The 25544-nt window shown below is 39.1% G+C and overlaps 1 protein-coding gene across 6 annotated transcripts in view; it reads right to left on the bottom strand.

The window, feature by feature from the left end:
- Positions 1-23796, bottom strand: part of astn1 (astrotactin 1) — a 281516-nt gene extending 257720 nt beyond the window's left edge. For 4 of the 6 annotated variants that reach the window (XM_053233345.1, XM_053233346.1, XM_053233347.1 and 1 more), the window contains exon 1: positions 23009-23794. In XM_053233345.1, the coding sequence (XP_053089320.1) occupies positions 23009-23291 (283 nt within the window). In that variant the 5' untranslated portion in view covers positions 23292-23794. Of the gene's footprint in view, positions 1-23008 lie in introns of all 6 variants that reach the window. The other 2 variants (XM_053233344.1, XM_053233343.1) reach the window with 2 other exon arrangements.
- Positions 23797-25544: the final 1748 nt, after the last annotated feature.

The raw sequence follows: 25544 nt of genomic DNA, 5'->3' as shown, positions 1-25544 counted from the left end.
AAATAAACAATGCTGCGTGTTCTAAGCTAGCTCGCACTACAACGTCACAGCAGAGCAGCCTTCTGTTAGCATCTTTTTTTCCAGTTGATTTTGTGGGCTGTTTATAAACAAAGCTCCAAGTGAAACATTTTTATTTGTACAAATTATTATGCTTATAATTTAGCTATTTGACTACTATGATAACCATGATTACACCACAGCAATTGGTCAGAAAGTGTTTCTTAATTTTCATCACTATTTAACATCTCCAGCAGCAGTGCAGATTGTAATTTAAATCACAGGTTTATATTAATGTGCCCATTCTATAACATTATGGTTTCTGGAATAACAACCTACATGGAGTCAGCCTCTTCACATAAACTGATTAAATGAAGGTCTGGAAGGAGATGTTTATTTAGCATTTCTGCAAGGAGTCCCCAGTGTCTGCACTTTGTAACGGTCAGAAGTAAAGCTGTAACTGACCTGAGAGACACTTCAGCATGGAGGGCTTTGTGGTTTGCAGTTTTGCTCAGTAAAATGACAAGCAGCAATTTTTGTCTTTTTAACTTCGAGAGAGAAAGCAGAAAGCAGACGCTCCACATAATTCAAGACTAAAAATAAACAGATAAATGTTTATTATTAGTGGAGCTAAAAATCATGACTGTTACAAAGCACTAACAACTGAGTTCTTCCAGAAAATCTCAAATAAATGTCTCCTGAAAAAAACATCACATCAATGCTTATACATTTTACTTTGTTAAACAAACATTTTTTAAAATCTGTTTATTATCAGTCTTAGCTTATGTGGAGCGTCCACCGTACAAGTCCCTGTGTACGACCTTTTACTATAGAAACAATAACATATTAGAATAAGCACATTAATATTCACCTACCGTTACAGCCGGAACTGTCCAAGTCGTGCTGTTATACGAAAATAATGCATACCTTCTGGCCAATCAGATTTGAGCATTCTACAGCTCTGTGGTATAATAATAAAATAACCACTGTATAATCAGAATAACACAATCCAGAATCTGTGCATTATTTTCATATAACCACACGGTCTGTTGTGCTATTCCTAACTTACTCCTTACACTGTAATAATACCATCAGTGTGGAAACCATGCTCCTGGGTGTGCGTCTATATGAGAAACGTTTTACAGGGAGGAGAAAAACAAAGATCTTGCTTTGGAAAAAAAAAACACTAATGTACTTGGTATTTATAAGGAAAATGACTTTGTTTGTTTGTCATGGAAGAATAATTTCATTTCTGTTTTCCAGAGCAATCCTTCATGGTAAAGCTTTGGCTCAGGCTCTTTGCCTGCTGAGGCTCATAAACATGTGGAATTGGAGATTAGTAACAGTCTGATCTGCAGAGATCTAGAGCTAGCTTTACTGTTTTTGGAAACAGTAATCTTTGTGATGCTGTAATATTCAGGCATTTAAGCAGTATGAGCTTATAGTCTTCTAATACAAACAAGAGCAGTAGTCAAAAAATATGTCATCGTACATTATTATATCAAGCTAATACATATGACATTCACTTAAACCTGATTATCACCTTGTAGGCTATTTTTTAATTAATTAGGTAAGCTACTGCAATCGTTTTGGCATCTGTCACACGTTTGTGAAGAAATGTGATTTGAAGCTTGTCCTGTCAAGACAATTTTACTAATATTACTTGAATTTAATAAATTTACTGTTATTAACTTCCTAATTTCCTAAACTTCCATTAATTACTTAATTGATCTTATCTATTTGTAATAAATAAATGTAAATACATAAATAAACTGCTGGCTTTTTTTAAATAGAATTTAGTGCTCTTAGGTTTTGAAGTACTGTGTGAAGCTGTAAAGCATTTTATAAATAATATTTTCAAGCATTTCAGAACTTCACAAGCATATCATATGTTGCTTCTATAAGCAAACAGTTTGATTATTACTATTTGAGGACCAGAATCTCCTGAGATACCTGGTACATTTGGTCTTTCCTACAAATCTGAAATATACTTAGAATGGTGGTTGATGGACAGTTAGAGGATGGGGCGTGTATTCTGTCTATTCTGTTTGATACACATTCTTACAGATATTTTGAGTATGATGGATAGTCTGAGTAGATATTATGAATACCAGAAACTAAGACTATTTGATTTGATGCCATATGTCTCATCTCCTGCTTCAGCTTGACTCTACTGGGGCTTGTTACTTCACCCTGAAACTTTCAGCTCTTTTCCATATCTGTCAGCCCACCACGTCTCACTGAAAACTGACTCCTGGAACTGACAACAGAAAAGTTCATTTGCATTTCTTCTCATGGAGTTACTATTTCTACGTTTATTTCATTAAGACATTTATTTAGCTGTTGTCCTCATAAATGATGTTCTAAATTCTAAATCTTTTATTGGTGTTCCACACATTCATGGGCATACAGATATGACGAATTCAGATTACTTCAAAAGTTTTGTCTCAAATAAGTATACACTCCCTCTGATTGTCTTTTTATGTTAATAAGGAACAATGACCATAAATAAAAGTTGTAACTGCCTTTTAGCACCTGTGTACAAACAGAAATCATACAGCTCGCTCCCTCCACTCTCTCCCTCACTACGGTGGCCCAGAAGTGCAAAACACATTAACAAACCAAAATTGCAACACCAAACTCACAAACATGACAGCAAAACTAAAAACACAGCAGCAAAATGAGAAACACAATAGCAAACCCAGAAACTTTAAAGCAATACCGAAAACACAACAGCAAATTCAGAAACGCATCATGTTTGTAGTTCCAAATTTGTTGCTGCTTTTTCTGATTTGCCGTTATGTTTTTTTTTTTTTCTTTTTGTTTTTTTTAGCTTGCTAATGCATTTTGCACTTAAGGGCCACCAAACCCTCAACCCCTCATTCTGACCCTGCGCTTCGTTCCTATCACCACCAAACTGGAAACATGGTGCATGGTTTCTCAGAATGAATAAAAAAAAATCATTTTTTTTAGCTGACAAAATACTATTGGGCAGTATTAATAATAGTTAGGTAATATTATGCACTACAAAAAAATTATTGTGGTATGAACTGTCAAATACTGTGTAACTTTCAAGTTCCATTGACAAAGAATAAGATAAGTAAACTCTAGGTTTCATTGGCTAGGTGTCCACCTCATCATTTTGGAGCCCATAGTTCATTGAGTATTATCCCTTAGGGCATGGAAACAACTCGAGCAGGACACGAGCCAGGATTCCCCACTGTGTCCTACATTCACTACTGCTATTAGTGCCAGGACACGGCCTCTCATGGTGCAGCATAATTGAACACGTCCCCCTCAGTGTAAACCTGGAACACTATTAGACATTACAGTCAGGATTTGGCAATGGAGCAAACCCAGCACCAGGTCAAATAATAAACACCTTCAGAGTACTCAAGGTGGAGGGCAATCACTTCAGCATAAGTTGTGACCCTTAAAAAAATAAGTGTTTTTGTCAGTTAAAGCCATGCACTCTTAAAATGATACAAACTAAAGAGCTGAAGACAGATTTTTCCCCAGTACAACAGTGGATAAGATAAATGCTGCTAAAAAAAAAAAAAAAAGCCTCATAGAGTCAGGACATAAAAGCACAGTCACCTGCGGCTGCCTAGAGAGTGATGGCATATGTGTTAAATATGTATGATAGAAGAATGCAGGAGAAACTCTTAAGTCTTTCAAATTTTCTCAAGTTCTAGAAATACATCTTTGTTAGCTGCAGGCTGTAAGACAGGCAGATGAAACACACATCATATACAGGTCTGGCTCTTTGCATTTCTATAATATCACTGCACAAGATGCTGGTGTGGGCGTAAGGGTAATAGAAGCGTATGTCAGAGGTGAACTTTTTTTACCCTCAGTGAGGTAAGATTCTATAATCATTCCCACTTCAAATGCTCCTCCTGTCAGTGTTTAAAAAACTGTTCTGTCTAACAATTAGGGATGAGACAGAATTTCTCTGTCTCAAATGCCGCAATACCAAATACTGGCAAGATGAATTTTGCTTCTCTGAGATGTATCGCGATAATGCCATTTAATATTCATTAAAACGATACAAAGTTTGAGAGCAAGAAGTTTGCAAGTGGGAACTTAAGTGTCTTGAACCAGGCTTACTTAATAGTCCAAAAAGTTAAGCTAAACAGAAGGAAGCGTTATGGCACATGCGTCAAACACAAGGCCCGCAGCCTCATTTCATTCTGTGCGCATGAACTTGGAAAACGTAATACTGAAACAGCCCGTAGTACACTCCTGGTCCTTTTTACTGTCCAGAATTCACAGCAGATCCACAGCGTAGCCATCCGAAGGGCCGTTACTATAAACCTCTATAAACTGTAAGTGCACTCTGGTTTCTACCACGGCTGGCTTGATCGCGGTCTGAAATGCGAGTTAAAATAAACGCCAGTGTACTGCGCTTGATGTAAGTCACCTTCATGCCTAAAAATTATTCAGAAGTTTGCTGTGAGCTGTGCAGGCAGTGGCATAACCAGAAATTAACAATACAATTAACTAGGTAAGTGTGATGCGCTCGTGCATTTCGGATGGATGTCAGACAACAGTAGAAGATGTCACAGAATTGTTATTTAGCCTAATCATTTAATGCATTAAATAATCATTTAATCTACCATCAAACAATCTTTCCATATTCATAATGTTGCCATGAAACACAACACTGAAAAAGATTAAAATAACACTTTAATAATAGGGGAAAATTACACCTTGTATTATAAATCCCAATCTTCTTTTCTTACAATACAATGTATTGATTTGTTATTTTAACAATGTATTTGATATTTTAAAATAAATGTATTAAAATTTATTAATTATTTGTGTCAATATAGTCTCATGTAAATATTATATCATGAAGCCTGTACTGGTATATGTCTTGTATTGTGGCTTTAGTGTATCATCTCTTGCCAACTAATGATATTAAAACCCACTAGCCAAAACTTTTTTAATACATGAAAACACACACATGGCCATATGTCAAGGCCAAAATCAATTTATGCCGTAGCCTTCCGCTAGCAATTAGTCCTGCACATCACATGCTTCACCTCCCTTGTTTTCCTGAACTGTTTAAATTGCCAGTCTTCTCATCCCTGTTAATGGAAAGACAGTCCCACAGGGCCACCCAGTGCAGGCTTCAATGCTGAATCCACTCATTTAACCTCCTCTCAGGGAAAGGTTACTTACAGGTTAATCAGCCATATAAGGATCTGCCTGTGTGTTCTATTTTACTTACAGGAGATAGAAAGCAGGCCTGCTTGCATACATAAGAACTGTTCTTTAGATTTTATACCGCCGGCTTTAAACATCAACCCATCTGTTACAAATGAAATTTAAGCATACACAACCCACTGAACCCAAGAATCAGTGACAGATGGAAAGTAATTATGGGAGACAGAATGCTAACTAAGCTGCATATAGTATTCCTCTGCCCTTGTCACCTGAGTGAATGATCTGTGCCAATCTTAACAAGTGCTGCATATCATATCGTTGATATGGGAACAGAGAACTATGAAAGAATACAGAATACAGGCTCTCATGTTCTTAGAGACTCTTTAAACCCCTCCTAAAGGAACTGCTACTGAAAAGATCTTATGGAAATTAGGGGTGACTCATTGAGAGTCCCAAAAAAGTTGAACAGTAAATGAGGTGTTTCTATTTATGAGTGTTTTTGCTCTTTACTTCTGCATCAAGACATGCTCACTATGGATTATCTGCAAGTCTGAAAGTTAATCATCAGTTTTGTGGAAATTCACTACTGAAAAATACTGCCATGCAGTATTTTTAGCCCAGCGTTACACAAGAAATTTGGTAATCATGAAGATCCTGTAATTTCAGAAAAATATTCATACTGTACTCCCGAGTGTGTAAATTTACCCATAAGACAACTAATTAATGTAAACCTCAACTTTATTGACTTAAAATCATATAATTTGCATAGCTTCCCGCATTTTTATATATGGAATATACTGTCAAGATTAAATTGCTTATTTTTTTTACATTTACAGCACTTAGCAGATGCCCTTATCCAGAGCGACTTACACAAGTGCTTCGTAATCTCTATCAAAACCATATCCTCATGCTAGTTCACTAGGTCTGGGAATAAGAACACCATCAAGATAATTTTGTTTAATTTTATATTGTTGGCATTAATTAATCAATATGAAACATAAAGAAAGCAAAAATGAATCATTCAATTATGACAAAAGAAATATCGCCATATAATTGGAAGACAGGCCAGTCCGTCAGCATATAGCCATGAGCTGTACACAAATGTCTCAGCTGATAGGAGATTTAGCGCACGTCACGTCTAAGGATGTTTAAAGACCAGTGTGGTTTTTTTTCGGAGGATGAAAGCTGGCTTATAAATCAGTTCTGTTTGCCATGGTATCTTCTTATAACGCTGTGCAACACTTTAGATCCAGCACATCAGTTGAGACATTTAAAACAATTTAAAAATCGCAGTTTCCCTGTGTGATGTGCTTTGCATGCATGATTAGCTAGAAACAGTGTAGATCTTTTTTTTCTCTTCCATATTCATGTCACATCATTTTCTTGTCGCCTCACAATTCACATCGAATTCACCTTTTCTGTAATTTGTCTCTAGATTTTGACCTTCTCAGGTGTTTACACTGCTAAATACTATTTACTGGCACAGAAGTGAGTCAAAATAACTTCCACTTCTGCCTTTCTACCTTTTCTTTCACTGTTTAGTAGTGATTTTAAACTCAAGTTTAAAACTCAGTATGCTTTATAAAGCCTAGCACACTGAGCATGTACACAATAGCAGTGTATAAAGGCTTAATGGGTTTTTGCCATGTAATTTTTGCCTGCGTAATTCTGACTTGTACTTTTGCCTGCGTCTGTGGTCGATATTCAAATAATGCTCTGAAAAATGTGAATATTAATTTTGCCTGAAAAGGCTGTCCCTAAATGCATGTAAAAGAACAGCAGGAGAAAGGCTGCAAATCAAAGAACTGTTTCAGAATTTCTGCTTCAGCCTGACCTTAAGGACAGTCGTTCACCTAATATGACACATTTCCTCTCACAGGCCATCTTTTTGACTCTCTTGGATCATACACATGCCTCACCCCAGCCATTTTGGATCACTGAGTGCCTGTTGCACAAATCCAGGGCAAACAAATACAGTATGGCTCAAATTCCATAACATCTATAAAAATACTTTTTAAAAATAAGGTAAGAAAAATATACCGATGTATTATAAAGGTCATATTATTAAATGAATAAATTTGTTCCTTAAAATAAACAGGTCTTTATTTATAACTGTCTAATAGAGTTATTCCCACAGAAATTCCTCACAAATGTATTCCACCCACCACCATTACAATGTGCTGCTCTAATGTACCCTGGCCAGATGCAGAGAGAATTTAAGTGCTCACAGCCCATTCAGTCCACAGTCCACATAATTGACTAAGTCAATTAGGAAAATTCATAGACATGGATTTTTATAGTTGATGCATCATCAATGAAAGTCTGGATTTCTGGGTAGAATGTAATACATTACTAAACCCACTGTGGGCAGTGCTGGCGCTGCTTCTTTCCTTTCTTTTCACCATATGCGGTGTGCAGGTCTGTTTTCAGTCGATAAACAGTGAAACAGGTAAGGCTTTATATAATCTTACACTGCCACGATGTCCAGTGATATTTACTCAGATTATTATATAACCAGAGCTGTCAATCATTACGCATTTTGTGTAGGATTACACTAGTATGAGTTACCACTCAAAATACACAAAAAGAGCAGTATTAACAAGAGTTAAGCCAACTGACATATGAACCTGGAATGATTTGCACAGGGGTTTTGAACGCTCTGATATTAACTGACAATGCCTGGAAGTCCCGCCCCCTTCCCCCATCAAGGTAAATGCAAAATGTTTTGAGTTCATTAATGTGAAATAAAAATCTATCAGCGTATGTTTGACTAACAGCAGACAAGTGTACAGTTAACATCAATTAATTATAAGTTTTAGTGATGTCACTAAACTTTTGAAAACATGAGTAATAGAAAACAAAAGTTCTCTTCTTTCTGGAATAAATAAATAACTGAGGGAATGCTAAATAGCCTTTACCCTGACTGTGCAATTTTTTTCTTTTTGTTCCCTGATCTTCATTTCTAACCACCCACACGTACCATGGACACATGTCTAGTACCACAGAATAAATAGCATATATAGCACAGACTGAACTCTGAATGATAGCAACGAGGGAGCGATGGCCTTTTTCACTCAACAATGTTCAAGCATGATGTTCACAGAACCATGTCAATGATTTGCACAAATGTTTAAAAGGTAAACACTCAAAAGCTTGGTAAAGTGAATGAGACTATATCAGTTGACAATATGGAAGCAGCTTGATACATTAGTGATGGTTCACTGAATTCAGTAAAATGTGTGAAACACTTGCTTACAGTAATTTTACATTTAAATTACTTATTGTAAATGGAATAGGAAAAAAATCATTAGATTAGTAAATTATCCAACAATAGTCAAAAGATTATTTAATTAGAAAAAAATCCTTGTTTGTTGCAGCCTAACAGCAAGCACTGGAGGGTTGAGCTTATCCAGAGATGTGCAGTTTTTATTGTCAGCAACAAAGCAGAAAGATGAAAATACCACATACTGTGCTATTAGTACATCTCATATGAACCTTGTTCTCCATGAATGACCCAAAAGTAATACTGTCCATTAAGCCCTCTGATGCCATCTCAGTTTCCAGCAGGGCCACAAGTGTACCACGCCATCTCATTAGCTTGGCTTTGCAGGAGCAGCTCAGCACATTGAAGGGAAAGAAATGAATTCCATTCAAGTGGCTAAAATGGAAAGCAGGTAGAAATGGAGAGGTAGGAGTGCAGGAAGGTACATCAGCATCTCTTTGAGAGACCACAGAGGCAGCACGCAGGAGGAGCAAAAAAAAAGTCATAAATAGGGAATATATCGGGAGAGAGTGATGATCTTTTAAAAACTCTGATACACAGAACAGTATGTTCCTGATTTGGCATTAAATCCTACCACTCCTATCATGTCTAGTCTGGGTATCACTCAAAAGTCATCATTCAGAAGCATATCTCCCACTCAGCTACAGATACATATCAGGCACCTTCTATTTCACTGTGTTTCACTTTTGAAATGGTCTGTCTAAAAATGGTGAAGTGTACTATTTCAGTGGTAGAATCTGGTACAGAAGAACCAAAATCAATCAATTAAATCCCTGAAAAGAAATACAGGAACATAATCACAAAAAGAAACCGATGACTATGCCATTCATTGCTTTTTCTCTTGGATTTTGGGAGACATTTTGGCACAATGTAACCCATCATCTGCAGTCCATTATGGCTCAGAGATTGTGGCAAGCTTTGAAACACGTCCATGCAGCACAACCTTTGCCACCTTCAACAGTTTACTTCAACCAATAAATGGAGTGACTGCCTGTAGATCAGTTTGAGCTTTCCAAAAAATAATCATGACAAAGTAAGGTACTTGCTGACATGAAATTACATAAAATTTCTGAAATATTTAGTGGATGGTTCAAATCCTTTTACATCCTATAAGCTGACAAAGAACAAAGGGCAAAATCACTGCAGAAAGATTGGTGGACAAATATGAAATTTTACTCACTCTTGTAAACTATACAAAATAGCACAATCCTATCAGCTAACTTACAATTTCAGTCCCACAGAAGAGCTAAATTCCTGCCATTGTATTTTGCCATTTTCTCTTTCCTTGATTGTGACAGCAGCAATCAATCTCACTGTTTTCTTCTCTATGCCTGAGGAATTCTCAGCAGGTAATGGTTCATGGGGAGCCATACATTACTGCCACCGGCTCTTAATGCAGCACAAGCTGTGTTCACAGAACATTTGCACAAGTGGACTATGTTTGCTTCTCCTGTGTAGAACCTCGACAGATCCACGTGAACATGCATACAGATCTGAACACGGGCTGTGCACTTTTCTGAGACGGGCTACCACACTTATCCTCACATAGTCACCCTTTCATCAACCCCAGAATGACATCTCTCTTCCCTAAAGAAAACTCTTAAGGAAGATCAGAAACATTTGCCATGATGGTTTTTGGCATTTTCACCTGAACAATGATAAGGCCAACCCAGCCTCACGTGCAAAAACTGCTCGCCTGCAACTTATTTGCAGCACTTTATATATGATGAATATTAATATACTGTCATAAGCATACAGTCCATATCAACATATCAAACTTTCACACAAATACTCTGTATGCCACCAATGTAATTTAACCAAGCCCGCCTCCACCACTACGCAATTTTAATAACAGTGAACTGTAACACTGGGTTTTTTTAATACGTGGAAAGTCTCCGTAGTCTCTGTAGACTAAAGAATTTACAGAGACTTTCTGTGTTTTCAAAATACCTGTGTTACCGTATCACATTACCATGTGAGTTACAAGAATGTGTTTGCAGAGTAAAGTTGTGTGTAAAAGCCAAAACCAAACAATATTTTCCACCGGGTTTACAAAAGTTTGAGAAACACTGATTTTCTTTTTTCTTACATGCATATGTTAATCTACCATAATGAGCAAAGCATGTTCTTGACACAGTTCATTTAGTGATGGCCACAAAAGTCCAGAAAAGTGCACAGAGGACTGGAAACACAAAATGACTACTAAACCGTGAAACAGAAGGCAGAAAAGCAGATGTGGAAGTTATTTTGACTCACTTCTAGGCCACTGAAATTATTTAGGAGGGTAACTACTTGAAAAGGTCAAAATCTAAAGATAAATAATTACAGGAAAGGTGAATTAGATGTGAAATAAGTGAAGTGACAAGAAAATAGTGTGACATGAATACGGAGGAGAAAAACTGATCTACACTGTACTCAGGTGATGAACACCAAGCAAGTCACACAGGGAAACTGCTATTTTAAAACTGTTTTAATTGTCTCAGTTGACATGCTGGATTTAAAGTGTTGCAGAGTGGTAAAATCAGATGCTTGGCAAAGAAAACCAATTCATTCCAGCTTTCATCTTCCGAAAAAAAATCATACCAGCCTTCAAATATCCTTGTCCTCATAAGCACAATCGGCACTAAATTTTCCAACAGCTGAGGTATTGGTTTATGGCTTACGACTTTGCACCGATAGAATAGTCTGTCCTCTGCTTTTATGTCAGCTTTTCTCTTGTTATAATCGTTATAATTTGTATTCTTAGTCCCTGACCTAGTGAACTAGCATGAGGATGTGTTTTTGATAGAGAAAACAGAGCACTTCTATAATTCACTTTGGATAAGGGCCTCTGCTAAATGCTAGAAACAAGGGGTGTTCAACTCAAATTCTTCTCATAATAGTAGAAATAGTTTGGAAAGGCAACTAGAGGCAAACCAGTGTCTATAAGGGCCCACACTACTTTTGAATTTGAAGAAGCTTGGCCCAGCCTTGAACCTTCCTAGAGTTGACTGTCCGGCCAAACTGAGCTTCCGGGAAAGAAGGGCCTTGGTCAGAGAGGTAAGAAAGAACCCAACAGTCACCCTAAAAGAGCTCCAAAAGTCCTGTGCAGAGATGGGAGAACCTGGTGGAAGGACAACCATCACCAGCACTCCATAAATCAGGCAGAGTGGCTAGACAGAAACCACTGCTGACTAAAAGACATGTGACAGCATAAAGGACTCTGGCAACATATGGAATTCTCTGGTCTGATGAGATGAAAACTGAACTCTTTGAGCAGAACAGCATGCACTATGTCTGGCAAAAAACAGCCACTGCACGTCACCTTGCTAATACCATTTCTACAGTGAAACATGGTGGTGGCAGCATTATACTATGGGGGAGCTTCTCAGTAGCAGGGTCAGGGAGATAACAGGGAGAGACAACTGAGTCAGTCAAATACAGGAACATCCTTGAAGAAAATCTCCTCCAGAGCGTACACAAACTCAGACTACTCGACAATGACCCCAAGCATACAGCCTAAACAACACTGGAGTGTCTTCGTGGCAAGTCTCTCAATGTCCTTGAGTGGCCCAGCCAAACCCCATTGAACACTGGTGGACCTGAAGATGGCAGTTCACAGACGCTCACCATCCAATCTGATGGAGCCTAAGAGGATCTGCCATGAAGGATGGGATAAACTGCCTAAATCTAGGTGTGCAAAGTTTGTAGAGATGTATCCAAGAAGATTTGTACCTGTAATTGCTGCCAAAGGGCTTCTGCAAAGTATTGAATAATGGGTCTGAATACTTTTGTGAATAAGTGATTTTGTTTTTCAGTTAATTTTTAAAAATCTCTAAAAACTTGTTCATGTGACCATTATGGATAATTAAGTGTAGACTGATGGGTAAAAATGGCAAATATATCCATTCGGAATCAAATCCACAACACATTAAAGTGTGCAACAAGTAAAGAGGTCTGAATACTTCTCTGAATCCACTGTGCATGTGTGTATATACAATTTTTTTTATTATTTAATATATTCTATCGACTAACACCAATAATCTAGGTTCTGAAATTAGAATAGGAGATTTCTAAAAAAAAAAAAAAAAAAGGGCTAACAATTATTCAAGTATAGGCACTATTGGATAACAGTTATTTTACTGATTATAATAAAAGTTTGTTTTTTTTTTAAATAAATTTTTAAATTAATGTATCCCTTTGTTTAATCACATTTTATTGGATACCAGCTGCTGTGATGCAAAACAGGATTAGCCAGTTGGGGTGATGCATTTTTCCTTTTTCTGTTTGAAAGCTACTAGCCAGATAGCTACACTATAAGCACAGAGGTATTGAGGTGAGAGCCGATGAAGTAGCTGCTGGAGTTTACCACAAAAAAGATCAGGATTTATAACGTAAAGTGCAATTTGTTTTCTTTATTATTAACACGTTATTTTAATCATTTTCATTGGAACTCTCATAAATGTATTGCATGGTAATGTTATTAAAATGAAAAGATTGTTTGACCGTTGACTGTGCCTCTAATTAATTAAATAGGTTTTTGTCATCACCACTCCTACTGCTGTCTGACATCCACCTGAAATGCACGAGCGTATCACGCTTACCAGTTTTAATTGTAAAGATGAGGAAAAACAATTGTGATTTTATTTTGTGTATTTCCTCATCCAACTGAAATTAATTTCTGGCTACGCCACTGCCAGCACAACACACAATGAGCTTCTGAATCTTTTTAGAGGAGAGTGTGACTTACATCAAGCGCAGCACACAGGCATTGATTTTAACCTACATGTCAGACTGCAGTCAAGCCAGTAGTAGTAGAAACCAGAGTACCCTTACATAAATCAGTTTACAGCTACTACCCTTCAAGATGAGGAAAGAAGGCTGTTGTTTGTCAGTTTCAGTTAAGCACAGTGAGATGTGAGCTCACACATGCTGTATGGATCTGCTGTGAATTCTGGATAGTGTGAAAATGTTGATCATAGTGCAGTGGGGGCCATTTCACTATTGTTTTTCCAAGTTCATGCAGGCCAAAAAACAAATGAGGCTGCAGACCTGATTTGACCCACAGGCTTTGTGTTTGACAAGTGCTGTAAACGCAATAAAAAATGCAGCCTCGACAGTACATTCCATGTATAAAACGGCAGTAATCCATGCAAATTATTTGATCCGAAGTTGATTAAGTCAAGGTTTACAGGTTAGTGTATAAATTTACACACACTCAGGAGCACGAGCAGGATACAAATGTTTTTTCCAAAATTACAGGAGCACATATTAAGCTGCTGCTCTAAGGCCCTGGGAGAGGGGCGTTATCGGTGGCGCCACGATCAGGTGCTAAGGGTAATCGCTGGAACTATCAGCACAGGGATCTCTCTCAGCAAGCACCAGCAGCCAGCACAGCGTGCAATCGCATTTGTTAAGGCTGGAGAGAAACCATCAGGGAGCAGGAACCCAGCAGATGGACTCCTGGCAACAGCTCGAGACTGGCAGCTAAAGGTTGACCAGGGAAGGCAGCTCAAATTCCCAGAAACCATCGCCACAACCACGCTTAGGCCTGATATGGTCCTGTTTTCAGAATCATCAAGGCAGGTGGTTCTACTGGAATTAACTGTGCCCTGGGAAGACCGGATGGAAGAGGTGTTTGAACGGAAGAGGGCCAGGTACGAGGAGTTGGCAGGCAAATGCCGTAACAGGGGATGGAAGACCCGCTGCCTCCCCATCGAGGTTGGCTGCCGAGGCTTTGCCGGCCAGTCGTTATGCAGGGCCCTCAAGCTCTCGGGAATCAGGGGACTGCACAAGAATAAAGCCATCAGGAACATCATGGATGCCGCTGAGAAGGCATCAAGATGGCTGCGGATCAAAAGGGGCGATCCGTGGACTACACAAGCTACCTAGACACAAGTCGGGGACTGATCACCCCTGGCTGGGTCGCCTGGGCGAGGGTGTGTGATGTTTAAAGACCCGAAACACCCGATGACCCCAGGTTACATCACTGATGATGTGTCTAGGGCGCACATGGAAGACGTGTGTCAAAACCATCAATACCATATGTATTGTGTAAATGCTCCTACGAACAATTTAAGGATAAATCTGTTCACATCTAGCTTGATAAATGAAGCCCAATACGTTTAAAGTAATTTTTTACATTTTGGTCTTATTTAAAATAGCATAGTGGCAGAGGTGGGCGTGGCTAAATCATGTTGGTGGCTAAATCAGAACGTGGTATACAGAGCATTGAGTGAATATTTGATATGCATCGTATGCTAGCGACAGAATATTCATCATATAGAAGGTGTTGAAAATAAGTTGCTTGCATACTTTTTCTAAAACTAGGTTGGATAAGGTTTGTTGTTACCTTGGGCAACACACTCTTAAAGGTCTGTACCATTAGTACGAAATGGTATTAAATCAGAAGCCTATGCATACACGTTGCCTTAAAGCTAAACATAACAGGCCTAGTTAAATTATTAAGTTAGTGTTATCAAGCTGCTTCCATTATGGAATAATAATGTTGCTCTTTATAGTCTATTTCCCTCACAGAGATTTTATGTTACACAACACACACAAGATCTATAAGCAATCACAAAGCCATATCAACACAGCAAATGCAAAGAACTGCATCTGTAGGCATAATCCCAGCCCCTCCTGAGCTTGTTCTACTTCAAGGTTTATGTTTCATTAACAAAAGGCAGAAAACATTTGGCGACTAGCTTATACCGACATTCACATGGGATTTGCAAGAAAAATAACATTTCCAATCTGTTATCAAATGGTGGTCCTGCAATAAGAATATGTAAATCCTGCAGGTCAGCAGGGACACACCGACGCTGTGAAGCCCACCACTGCACCCAGCATCGCATATGCATCTGATTTTCTCCACATATTGCACTTCTCCTGAGGCCGAATACATAACGTCATTTCTCTTCGAGGCCTCATCTAAGCACCAGCTACTGTTGCTATGGCAACCACTGACTGCCACACAGCCTCTCTTTGTGCTTTCTTTCTCTATTCCTCACCGCAGTCCTAACAAACTAACCTAGTGAGCCTGAACGCCGAGAAAGAGAAGAGGAGGATGGCTCCAGTCCATTAATCTCATGTTTTATCACTTGTTTTGTGACAAAAATAAAAGAGCAGTAAAAATAATAAACAGCCACAGGAAGCCGTGTTTCAGCACGCATGCTGTTCATTAGTGCTCATGTTGGTAAAGTGGATTAAAAATCTGCTGGTTGTGTAAAACAATTTCCATAATGAAACATGAGGTAATGAACTATGATAGAGTCTCTAACCTGCTTTTGAATGTGTTTGATGTTTGATGACTCTGTGTGTGTGTGTGTGTGTGTGTGTGTGTCTCAAATGCTGAACCAATTATGCTAATGTCCCTAATTAAAAATAGCTTGTTCAAATACTTGTGGCAGTGCTGTAAACTGCATTAATAATAGCAGAACAAGGCTACACAGAGCAGGACAGGAAGTGCAAACACCTGGGGCAACAACCAAGATTAAAAGCACTCTATGATTTAGCATTCAATCTGTCTTAGCCATTAAAAATTCACTGCATGTAAACTGCCACAAAGGGACACACTATATAAATGAAAGAGTTTGATTTCAAATCAAGGCATGTTTTCATGTAGCCATTGCTGGTGCTTTAAATAACACAACTTTACACTGGAATCCAACAATGAACAGCTATATTTTTTCACACATTCCTGACCCAGAGTAATGTTTGCATCCACAGTCTTTCTGCACCACTGGCAGAGTAAATAAAATTACTTTACTTTTGTATTCTCTGTTGCCAAGTCCTTCATTCAAGCATATACAAAGTTGCAAGGTCATGCACACCTGATGAAGATGTTTGCGGTCAAAATGTTGCACATCATGTTGCAGATCCTGATTTTGAATCCCGGCAATGCTACAGTCATCCGTGGCTGAAAGCCATGAGAGCAAACTTGTCCTGCTCTCTGGGTGGAATGGATGGCATACTCTCTCTCCCCTGTCAATCACAGTGATGCCAGCCAATCGTGGACATCTTTGTGCTCAAGCATGAGGAAAAGGGTAGATAGCGCAGTCCTCCGAGTGTGTTAGGCTGCCGTGTGTCTCATCACCCGAGATAAAAATCACTTCCGGCATTTAAACCTTTAAGCCTTATTATTATCTCTTCACTCGACTGATCTCTGTCCACACTTACATCAATGTAAAAATACTTGCTGTTGACTAAATTTCTTGCTATTAATGTCTTTTTATTAGGTCATTTAAACATTTTTGACACTCTGCTGTCATCTATACAGACATGCATTTGCTTTTCTCTGTTTTCATTACAAACATTCTGACAGCTGGAATCTGATTAGAGCTAGAGCTGGGTGATATAGCCAGAAATGTTATATACAATATTTTTTTTTCTATATTCATTGATCTCAATAATTATCACAATAGAGAATTTCATAACACTGTCAGTTTTTTTTAAAGAATATCCTTCTGAAAAATCCAAACAGAATAAATCAAATGTCACTTAATGCTTAAAATATTTAAATATGTATTATCAGAACATAACATACAGTATATCCACACAGTATACAAAACATTATACAAATCTATGTGGAAGAGCCCTTCTTTCTCCACTGTACTTAGTGGCATCATTAGCCAGGAAACAGGCTGGAGCTAGGGTTGCCACCTTCGATGTTGAAAAATAAGGGACAGCACCAGCCCCCAATTTGAAAACTCAAAATTTTCCTGCTTCTAGTCTATTATTTCAATAACATCTAAACAAAGAAGAATGATGATTTGAAATTGGGCTGATTATTGAACAGACAAAGGATTGGTTGACTATGTTTAATTTTTAAGTAAAAAAAAAAAAAAATTAAGTAAAAAAAAAAAACTTTAAATATATCATATTAATTATAATAAATAGGATAAACTAATAGGGTTATTTATTTAGAATTTTTGAACCATAAATAGACACTTATAGAATGTAAACTATCATATTTATGAATTATAAAATAAATCTACCAATAATCTACACCTTCTCTTCAAAATTACTCCATTGCTTGTTTGTTTTTTTCAGAATTCAGCCACACGTGCTAGGTTTTCCCAGACCTACAGAAACATATTCTCCAACAGTACAGCTTGTATCAGAACAATAAGGAAGCTAACTGTTTATCAATACAAAAACAACGCCTCCAGTCACACTCACAGATACACACTGTTTTGTGCTTCATTTTCTAGGAACTCTATATTCTAGTTCACAATGTATTTATCATTATAGCATTAACACTTAAGGGCAGTGTAAGTAACATCCCAAGAGACCAAAAGACCAACACATTAAAAATACCCTCACAGGCACACAGCGACCCTCAGAAGTCACCACAGCAGACCTTTGGTAAGAAATGCATTTGCATTTTAATTATTTAAATGAAAACATACTGAGAATTGTAGAATATGCAGTCACATCCCAACAGTAGTAGATATGTATTGATTATTCTTTTGAGATGTTGGGTATCTAGTTATAAATGTGCATCTCTTCATGTATTCCAATATCAGTGAATGTGCATCAGACTGCATACAGGTCCCTTGTATAGTTTTTCATTAAAAATTTGGTGGTATATTGGTTCTTTCATTTCAAGTGAATTGCAGATGTATTATATGTGACATCAGGCTCATATGTAACATCAGCTCAGTGTATTTGTTAGGTTATATGATTTTTATATGATTTTCACAGTATCTGCTTACAACTATTTTCAAACAGCATCAAAATTAAATCTCATAACACTGCAGCATAAAGAAATTACGGTGGTGCATTGGGTGGCATTGCAGCTCCAGGGTCCCCGGTTCAATCCTGAGCTCAGGATACTGTCTGTGAGGAGTTTCTGTGTGCGTTCTCCCCATCTCCATGTGGGTTTCCTCTGGGTTCTCCAGTTTCCACCCACCTCCCAAAAACATGGTAGTAGGTGGATTAGCTGCACTAAATTGCCCCTAGGTGTGAATGTGTGTGCATGTTGCCCTACAGTGGACTGGAGTCCCATCCAGGCTGTAGACTCACCTCACACCCAGGGTTGCTGGGTTTCAGATTCGCCATGACCCTGACCAAGATAAAGCAGTTATTGAAGACTAATGAATGAATCAATACAAGTTTGTGTGAAAAGCTGCGACCATGTTTTAAAAGACCTGTTTTCAAAATCTTGACATCGATAACACCAAACAAAGTTTTATGTTAACTAAATTAAAAACTAATCCTTCGGCTACTTTAATGCCCTCAGACCTAGCCAAGTTTGAAATAATTTTAAAAAGAAAAAAAAACAGACATATGTAGCTTGTTGTGGACAAGTTTTTCAAATATCACAATTTTCCTACTTTTTGATGAATTGAAAAAAATATCCATTTGCCAAATATTCACCATTTCAAGCCAGCCACAAAAGTTACAAAAAAAGAAATGTTGGATATAGTCATAACACAGTGCCAGTGAATTTCTCCAAGACAAGCTCACCACAGCAACCTTACAACAACATCCCACAGCAGCGATGACATAAGAAACACACATTACTGTCCCCAGACTCTTGTGTGTATGTGTCTGTTTCTCCCCTTTTCAACAAGAGCAAGTCTAAGTTGCCACCATTCATTATTTCCTGTTTCAGACCTTTTCAGACAGCTCTACCTGGTGCGACTCAAAATGACAACCTTGTCACAGCCATTGCACTGCCAAGCAAAACCACCAGACCCAACGCATCTGTCACCACCTTTCTCGCAAGGAGAGTACTGCTAGCAAGCACAATCCAAACTTCTACAAACCCTGAGTTATACATACACGGATCAGCCATAACATGAAAACCACTGCCAGGTGAGGTGAATAACATTATCTCATTACAGTGGCACCTGTCAAGGGGTGGGATATATCAGGCAGCAAGTGAACAGTCAGTTCTCGAAGTTGTGATGGAAGCAGGAAAAATGGGCATACGTAAGGAATTAAGTTACTTTGACATGGGTCAAATTGTGATGGCTTGATGACAGGGTCAGAGCATCTCCAAAACAGCAGGTCTGTGTGGGTGTTCCTGGTATGCAGTGGTTAGTACCAACCAAAAGTGGTCCAAGAAAGGACAACTGGTGAACTGGCGACAGGGTCATGGGCTCCCAAGGCTTGTTGATGCGGGAAGCAAAGGCTAGCCCATCTGCTCGGATCCAACAAAAGAGCTACTGTAGCACAAATTGCTGAAAACGTTAATGTTGGCTATGATAGAAAGGTGTCAGAACACACAGTGCATACCAGATTGCTGTTTATGGGAATGCATAGACAGAGACTGGTCTGAGTGCCCATGCTGACCCCTGTCCACCGCTGAAAGTGCCTACAATGGGCATATGAGCATCAGCACTAGACCACGGAACAATGGAAGAAGGTGGCCTGCTCTAATGAATCACGTTTTCTTTTACATCATGTGGACAGCCGGGTGTGTGTGCGTCACTTACCTGGGGAAGAAATGACAGCACTATGGGAAGAAGGCAAGCTGGCGGAGGCAGTGTGATGCTCTGGGCAATGTTCTGCTGGGAAAGCTTGGGTCCTGGCAGTCATGCGGATGTTACTTTGCACATACCACCTACCTAAACATTCCATTCCCTAATGGCAGTGGCTTCTTTCAGCAGGATAATGCTCCCTGCCACACTGCAAAAATTGTTCAGGAATGGTTTCAGGAACATGACAAAGAGTTCAAGGTGTTGACTTGAAAATTCCCCAGATCTCAATCTGATCGAGCATCTGTGGGACGTGCTGGACAAACAAGTCCGATCCACGGAGGCACCACCTCGCAACTTATGCGACTTAAAGGATCTGCTGCTAACGTTTTGGTGCCAGACATCGCAGCACACCTTCAGAGGTCTTGTGGAGGCAATGCCTCGACCAATCAGAGCTGTTTTTGGAAGCATATGGGGGACCTACACAATATTAGGCAGGTTTTATTAGTTAATGTTATGGCTAATCGGTGTATGTAACTGTACATTCTCCACAGATAATTCTTCTTTGTAACATTGTATGAACAACAAGCTGTGCAGGGATAAAATCTCAGCAACATGTGTAGTTAACAATCCCACATGTGAGAGCAGACAATATTATCAGTGAGCTCTCACATCCTGTTAGTGCTTTTCTTGACCTCTCTATCAGGGGTCAGGTACTAGATAGTTAAAAAGGGATGTAAGTCTGATACTGAGTACTGCTATCAGAGTGATACTGGCCTGATATGCTGGAGCAGTATCAGATCAGATTTGACATTTTCCAAACCAATCCCCTGGCATATTATATGCTGTAAATCTGTGTGACGTTGAATGACACAACTTGTATGAAGGCATGTGACCATCACATTTCTGATGTTTTGCAGAGCTGACAAAATTATTAAGAGAATGTATTCTACCAGATAGAAAAATCGGCAAAAAAAAATAAAATAGGATCAGTGCATACCTGCTAGTGAAATAAAAGCACATGCTGAAACATTATACTTCTACTGCTACAATAAAGCAAGAAGAACCTAATGTAATTATTCCCTTAGACATTCAATATACTACAATCTCCATATTACAAACACATACTGTGATTACCTATTTACTATGTACTTACTATGGACTAATACTTGCACTATTTATCTGCCTAACTTTCATATTATTCAAATGTGAGTAAGTCTCCCAGTGCCAAGCCAGATTACTCATAAGATTTGCTTGACAAATAGATTCTGATATGAAGACTCCAAAGAAAGTAACAGATCAGAAATTCATTCATTCATTTTCAGCAACCTCTTTATCCTGAACAGGGTCTCAGTGGATATGGAGCCTATCCTGGGAACACAAGGCTGGGGAGGACAAACAGATTTTGACAGGAACTAGATGTTTCAGGCAGTTAAATATGTGAGTTATTAATGCAATTTGATGATCTGGGTTTAACCTACTTTTCTTTGTTTGATCTGACTGAGAATGTGCATGACTGTAAGGCAGTAAGCACAAGAGGTTCTCAAAGACGTTGCACGTGCCATGAAGATAGGAGTTACATCCAAGGCCATCCGTGCTAATCAGATCTTGTTTTTGTCTTCGTTTTTTATGCAAATGAATGTGTAAGTGCGATGCTATAAAAGCTTTTGTAACCTGAGCCACGGTGAGATGCACTCTTGGGGAGTACCTTCTAACTAAGGGTGGTCTCCCGATCCTGTGATATTAAGCTTAATAAAAAAAAAAAATTATCGTTCTTGAGCAACTGGATTCTGTGTAATGTCTATTTGAGGAAGACTCCTTTCAAAGTCTAATTCCACAACAGATTGAACCGGGGATCCTGTTGTTGTGAAGGGGATAAACGAGTCAGAAACACATGACTAAATGATCACCAATCAGCTCCATGCACACTGAGCCATCTCTCATGTCAGGGACTTCATAGAACCAGACAGAAATACAGGAGTGAAATATCAGCACCATGGACAGTGGCCAACTCTCTCCTCAATCCACATGCCACCCAAGTTCACTCTCTTCTGCATTTCAGTTATAGTCAGCAGCAACTGTCTCCCCACATGTGCTGCTAAATGCCTTCCAAGTGAATAAGGGCAAGGCTCTGGCTGATTTTTTAGGGGCACTAGTTGTAATAAATGGTATGGTTTCTAAATCAAGGCATTTGGGCACTTACCGCTATTGAGCAATAAGACACTATTAGTAGCTTGATGGCTAATTAACAGGTCAGAGACAACTGAATGATGATACACAGGTTGTCCCATAAGTCCAGCATCAGTGGGTTAATATTTTTTATGATTATTATTTTTTTTACAGATCACTGTGTATCTGAGCAAGGAGGAACAAATCCATAGAACTCTATATGACTCGAAAGCACAGGTATATGCAGATAATATTAGGCATTATTGAGGCAGGTAACTTCCTTACTCAGATTCATCATGGTCTGTAAAAATACAAAAATATATACATGAACACCTGCCATCATTAAGTGTGTGTTTATACACTGGATATCACGTCTAAATTTGTGTACTGAGAAAAATGATGCATATATTGAGCAAATGTAAATAAAAGCTTTTGTTGTTTGTTTGTTTGTTTTTTCTCCTATTATGTCAGACATATGGGACACCCTGTAGTATGTTTAACATCAGATAAGTGGAGAATGCACTCTCATCAGTAAGGATGGTTCAGAAAGTGTATGAACATGAGAAAGTTCGTGTTAAAGCAACGTGCACGCGCCCCTGTTTGTTTGTTTGTTTGTTTCTTGTTTGTGCAGAGTAAACAACAGCAACTAGCACACTCAATGCTAACAAATAAGGGAGGCGTCTTCTGCAACAAAACCAAAAAAAAAAAAAAAAAGAAAGAAAACGCGAAGACTGAGAGCAGGTCTGTGTGAAAGCTGGGCATTAAATGAACACACTTCATGTATGAACAGTGACTCTATGTTAATATTAGCTTAGCTGTTGGAGTGGAAGCGTGTATCAGCCAGGCCTGAGGGAAACATGCTACATGTTATTTAGCTACAATGTGGCTCTCAAAACAAAGGCCTGCGGTTAATATTTTATTACCCTCATGTCAGACAGCAGGGAGGAAGAATTTATCAGTAAAAAAAATGAAACGTTACCGAGCACGAAGAAGGGCAGCTCTGTGTTTTCCAGGTCGTCCACCACCGCGATGTCGCCGGGGAAGTCGTTGCGCACGGAGAAGAGCAGCTTGGGCTCGGAGGCCGACGGGCTGTGCATGATGCTCAGGTCATTCTCCCGGAGGAACGGCAGCGCCGACACGGTCACGCTTTTCGTCTTGCACTCGGCGTCCTGAGACGGGTCGTCGTCGCCTGTCAGACCGCGAGACACCGAGACGAAAACGAGCAAGACGATGGCGGCGAGAGGACGCGAGCGCGGAGCCATTTTACTGCGGCGTCCCGCGCGCGAGGCTGTCACAGGCGGGAGAAGGAGACGGAGAAAAAGCGCAGGCTTCCGCTCCGAGAAGCAACCGAACGGCGATTAAACACTCCGCGCGGCTCTGGATGAGGGAGAAGGGTCGCTGGCGTGGTGCTGGGGCTGGCGCTGATGGTTAAGCTGGGCGTAGCGAGGAGAGGCGCTGAAGCACTGGAGCAGCATCAGCCTCACTCGGTTACTCAGCCTCTCCACGCGCAGCCATTTGAACGCTTTGCTGTCGTTGCAGTGAGGATGCGGAGGATGTGCCTGAGCAAAATAAGCCTGATTGCACCACTTACATCTGTATATTTCACTGTAACAGTTATGCATTAGTTACAGCGTGCAACCTTGTAAAAAATGCATTTATTTAAAATTATTTTTAAGTACACGTAGATGGATTGTCGCCTCTAAATTGCCCCTATGTGTGCGTTTGTGTGTGTGTGTGTGTGTGTGTGTGCGCATGGTACGCTATGATAGATGGACTGGTGTCCCATGCACGGTATATTCCCTCTTTGCGGGTTTCCTGATCAGGATGAAGCGCTTACTGAAGATGAATGAATATAAAAACTGTATGATTGTACGTGCAGCCTTTAGCCACATGTGCTCTGTCCAATATCCTGTCAGCAATCTGTATTCCATTTTCATGCATCATGCACTGGTTTTATCACAGTGAGGAAAAAATAACAGCTGAGCAGCACACTCCAGGCTGAAGCAATTTCTAAATGCACATATATTACTCTGTAAAAGCAAGTCAGTGGGATCTGCGTGGGGGAAAGATGACAGATCTGAGCTGAAAAGTCGCAGCTCGAGGTGTTTATCTCCCCGCTTGGAGAAGGAGAAGAAGGAGAAAGTAGCTTTTGGAGGCAAACAGCAGGTGCAAGGCTCGAAGAGCAGGTGCAAGACAATGATCTCACTGTGAAACCTTGATCCGCTTCCAACGCTGCAGCAAGGCTTTAACAAACTGTGAAGCACTTTTTGGGATGAAAGGGCATGCTACTCATTCCAGATTTGACCTGCACTGTAATTGAACTGTGAGGGCAGTCAGGGATGGAGAAAGGAGCATCTATCTCCCACTTTTAAACTACAGCTGCCTTCTTAACAGCACTTTTAAAGTTATTACTGGTCACAGTGAGCGGCACCTTTTTGTCCCGAGGCAATGTTGTGGTCATTTCAGATAGGTGATGAAATTACTTTTAGTGCATTTTCATTTTAGAAAAAAAAAAAGTTAAGAAAAGTACAACAATAAGTGGAGTGAAAACGAAATTGGCACAATTATGTGAAATAGAGAAAACAGAAACTTTATTACTGCCATCTTAATTATATTATAATAAGCAATGAGTTTTTTTTTTTTTTTAATCAAAACCCTTAAAAAGTTTGTGTAGTACTGGCAAAAATGATAAGCACATGCTTGTCTTACCACATTTTAATGATAGTGTATGTTGTTGTTTTTTTTATTCAGTGTGTATAAACTTGTTAATGTTGTTTATGATTGGTAATGTACTGCAGCATGGCCTCACTTACAAACTCATAATTATTTCCATGACTCAATTTGTATGAAGGTTAAGGTTACAGCTGTGGATAGCATTAGCACTTTTTTCTGGACTTCATTGTAAGAAATGTCATCCAACCACATCGCCTTCACTTGCTTGTATTTGTATAAATTTTTCATGAGTTCAGTTTGACTCATAGTTATTGTGTGTATTTTTTTTTTTTTACCCTACATGTGTTATGTGACTGTCATTTTTCACGCTTTGACATCCTGCTCTATACCACATGAATAAATGTATCTATTAAACAACAATCTTGATTTTTTTTTTTTTTTAGCCAAGGCATGCCAGTCTGTGGTCCTTTATGAAATCTAGTTTAATGAATTCGCTTCTCTAACATTCCTGATTCTACTGATCAGTTAATTACAGCATTTAGTGCAACAGGAAAACAATTAAACTGAAGGTCCACACCACAAACACAGGTATCAAACACAGATAATGGCAAAAACAATAAAAGGCTAGAAATGCTTACTGAAAACCTTAAAAGGACGCGTATACATGAGACGGGAGAAGTAGCACTAGAAAACTAGGCTGCTAGGTGACTTACAAAGTAAGGCTATGAGGCATCGTCAGGCGATCCTGCTAAACATGCAACCATGCTACAAAACACCAACTGGGTGGTTTAACAAAATAGGACACATCCCTTGAAATTAAAAATTGAAAATGCAACCAAATT

This window comes from Pangasianodon hypophthalmus, chromosome 4 (genome assembly GCF_027358585.1).
Source record: "Pangasianodon hypophthalmus isolate fPanHyp1 chromosome 4, fPanHyp1.pri, whole genome shotgun sequence".
Taxonomy (NCBI): Eukaryota; Metazoa; Chordata; class Actinopteri; order Siluriformes; family Pangasiidae; genus Pangasianodon; species Pangasianodon hypophthalmus.
Note: the sequence above shows the minus strand (reverse complement) of the source record. Positions and strands in the feature narration are given on the sequence as shown.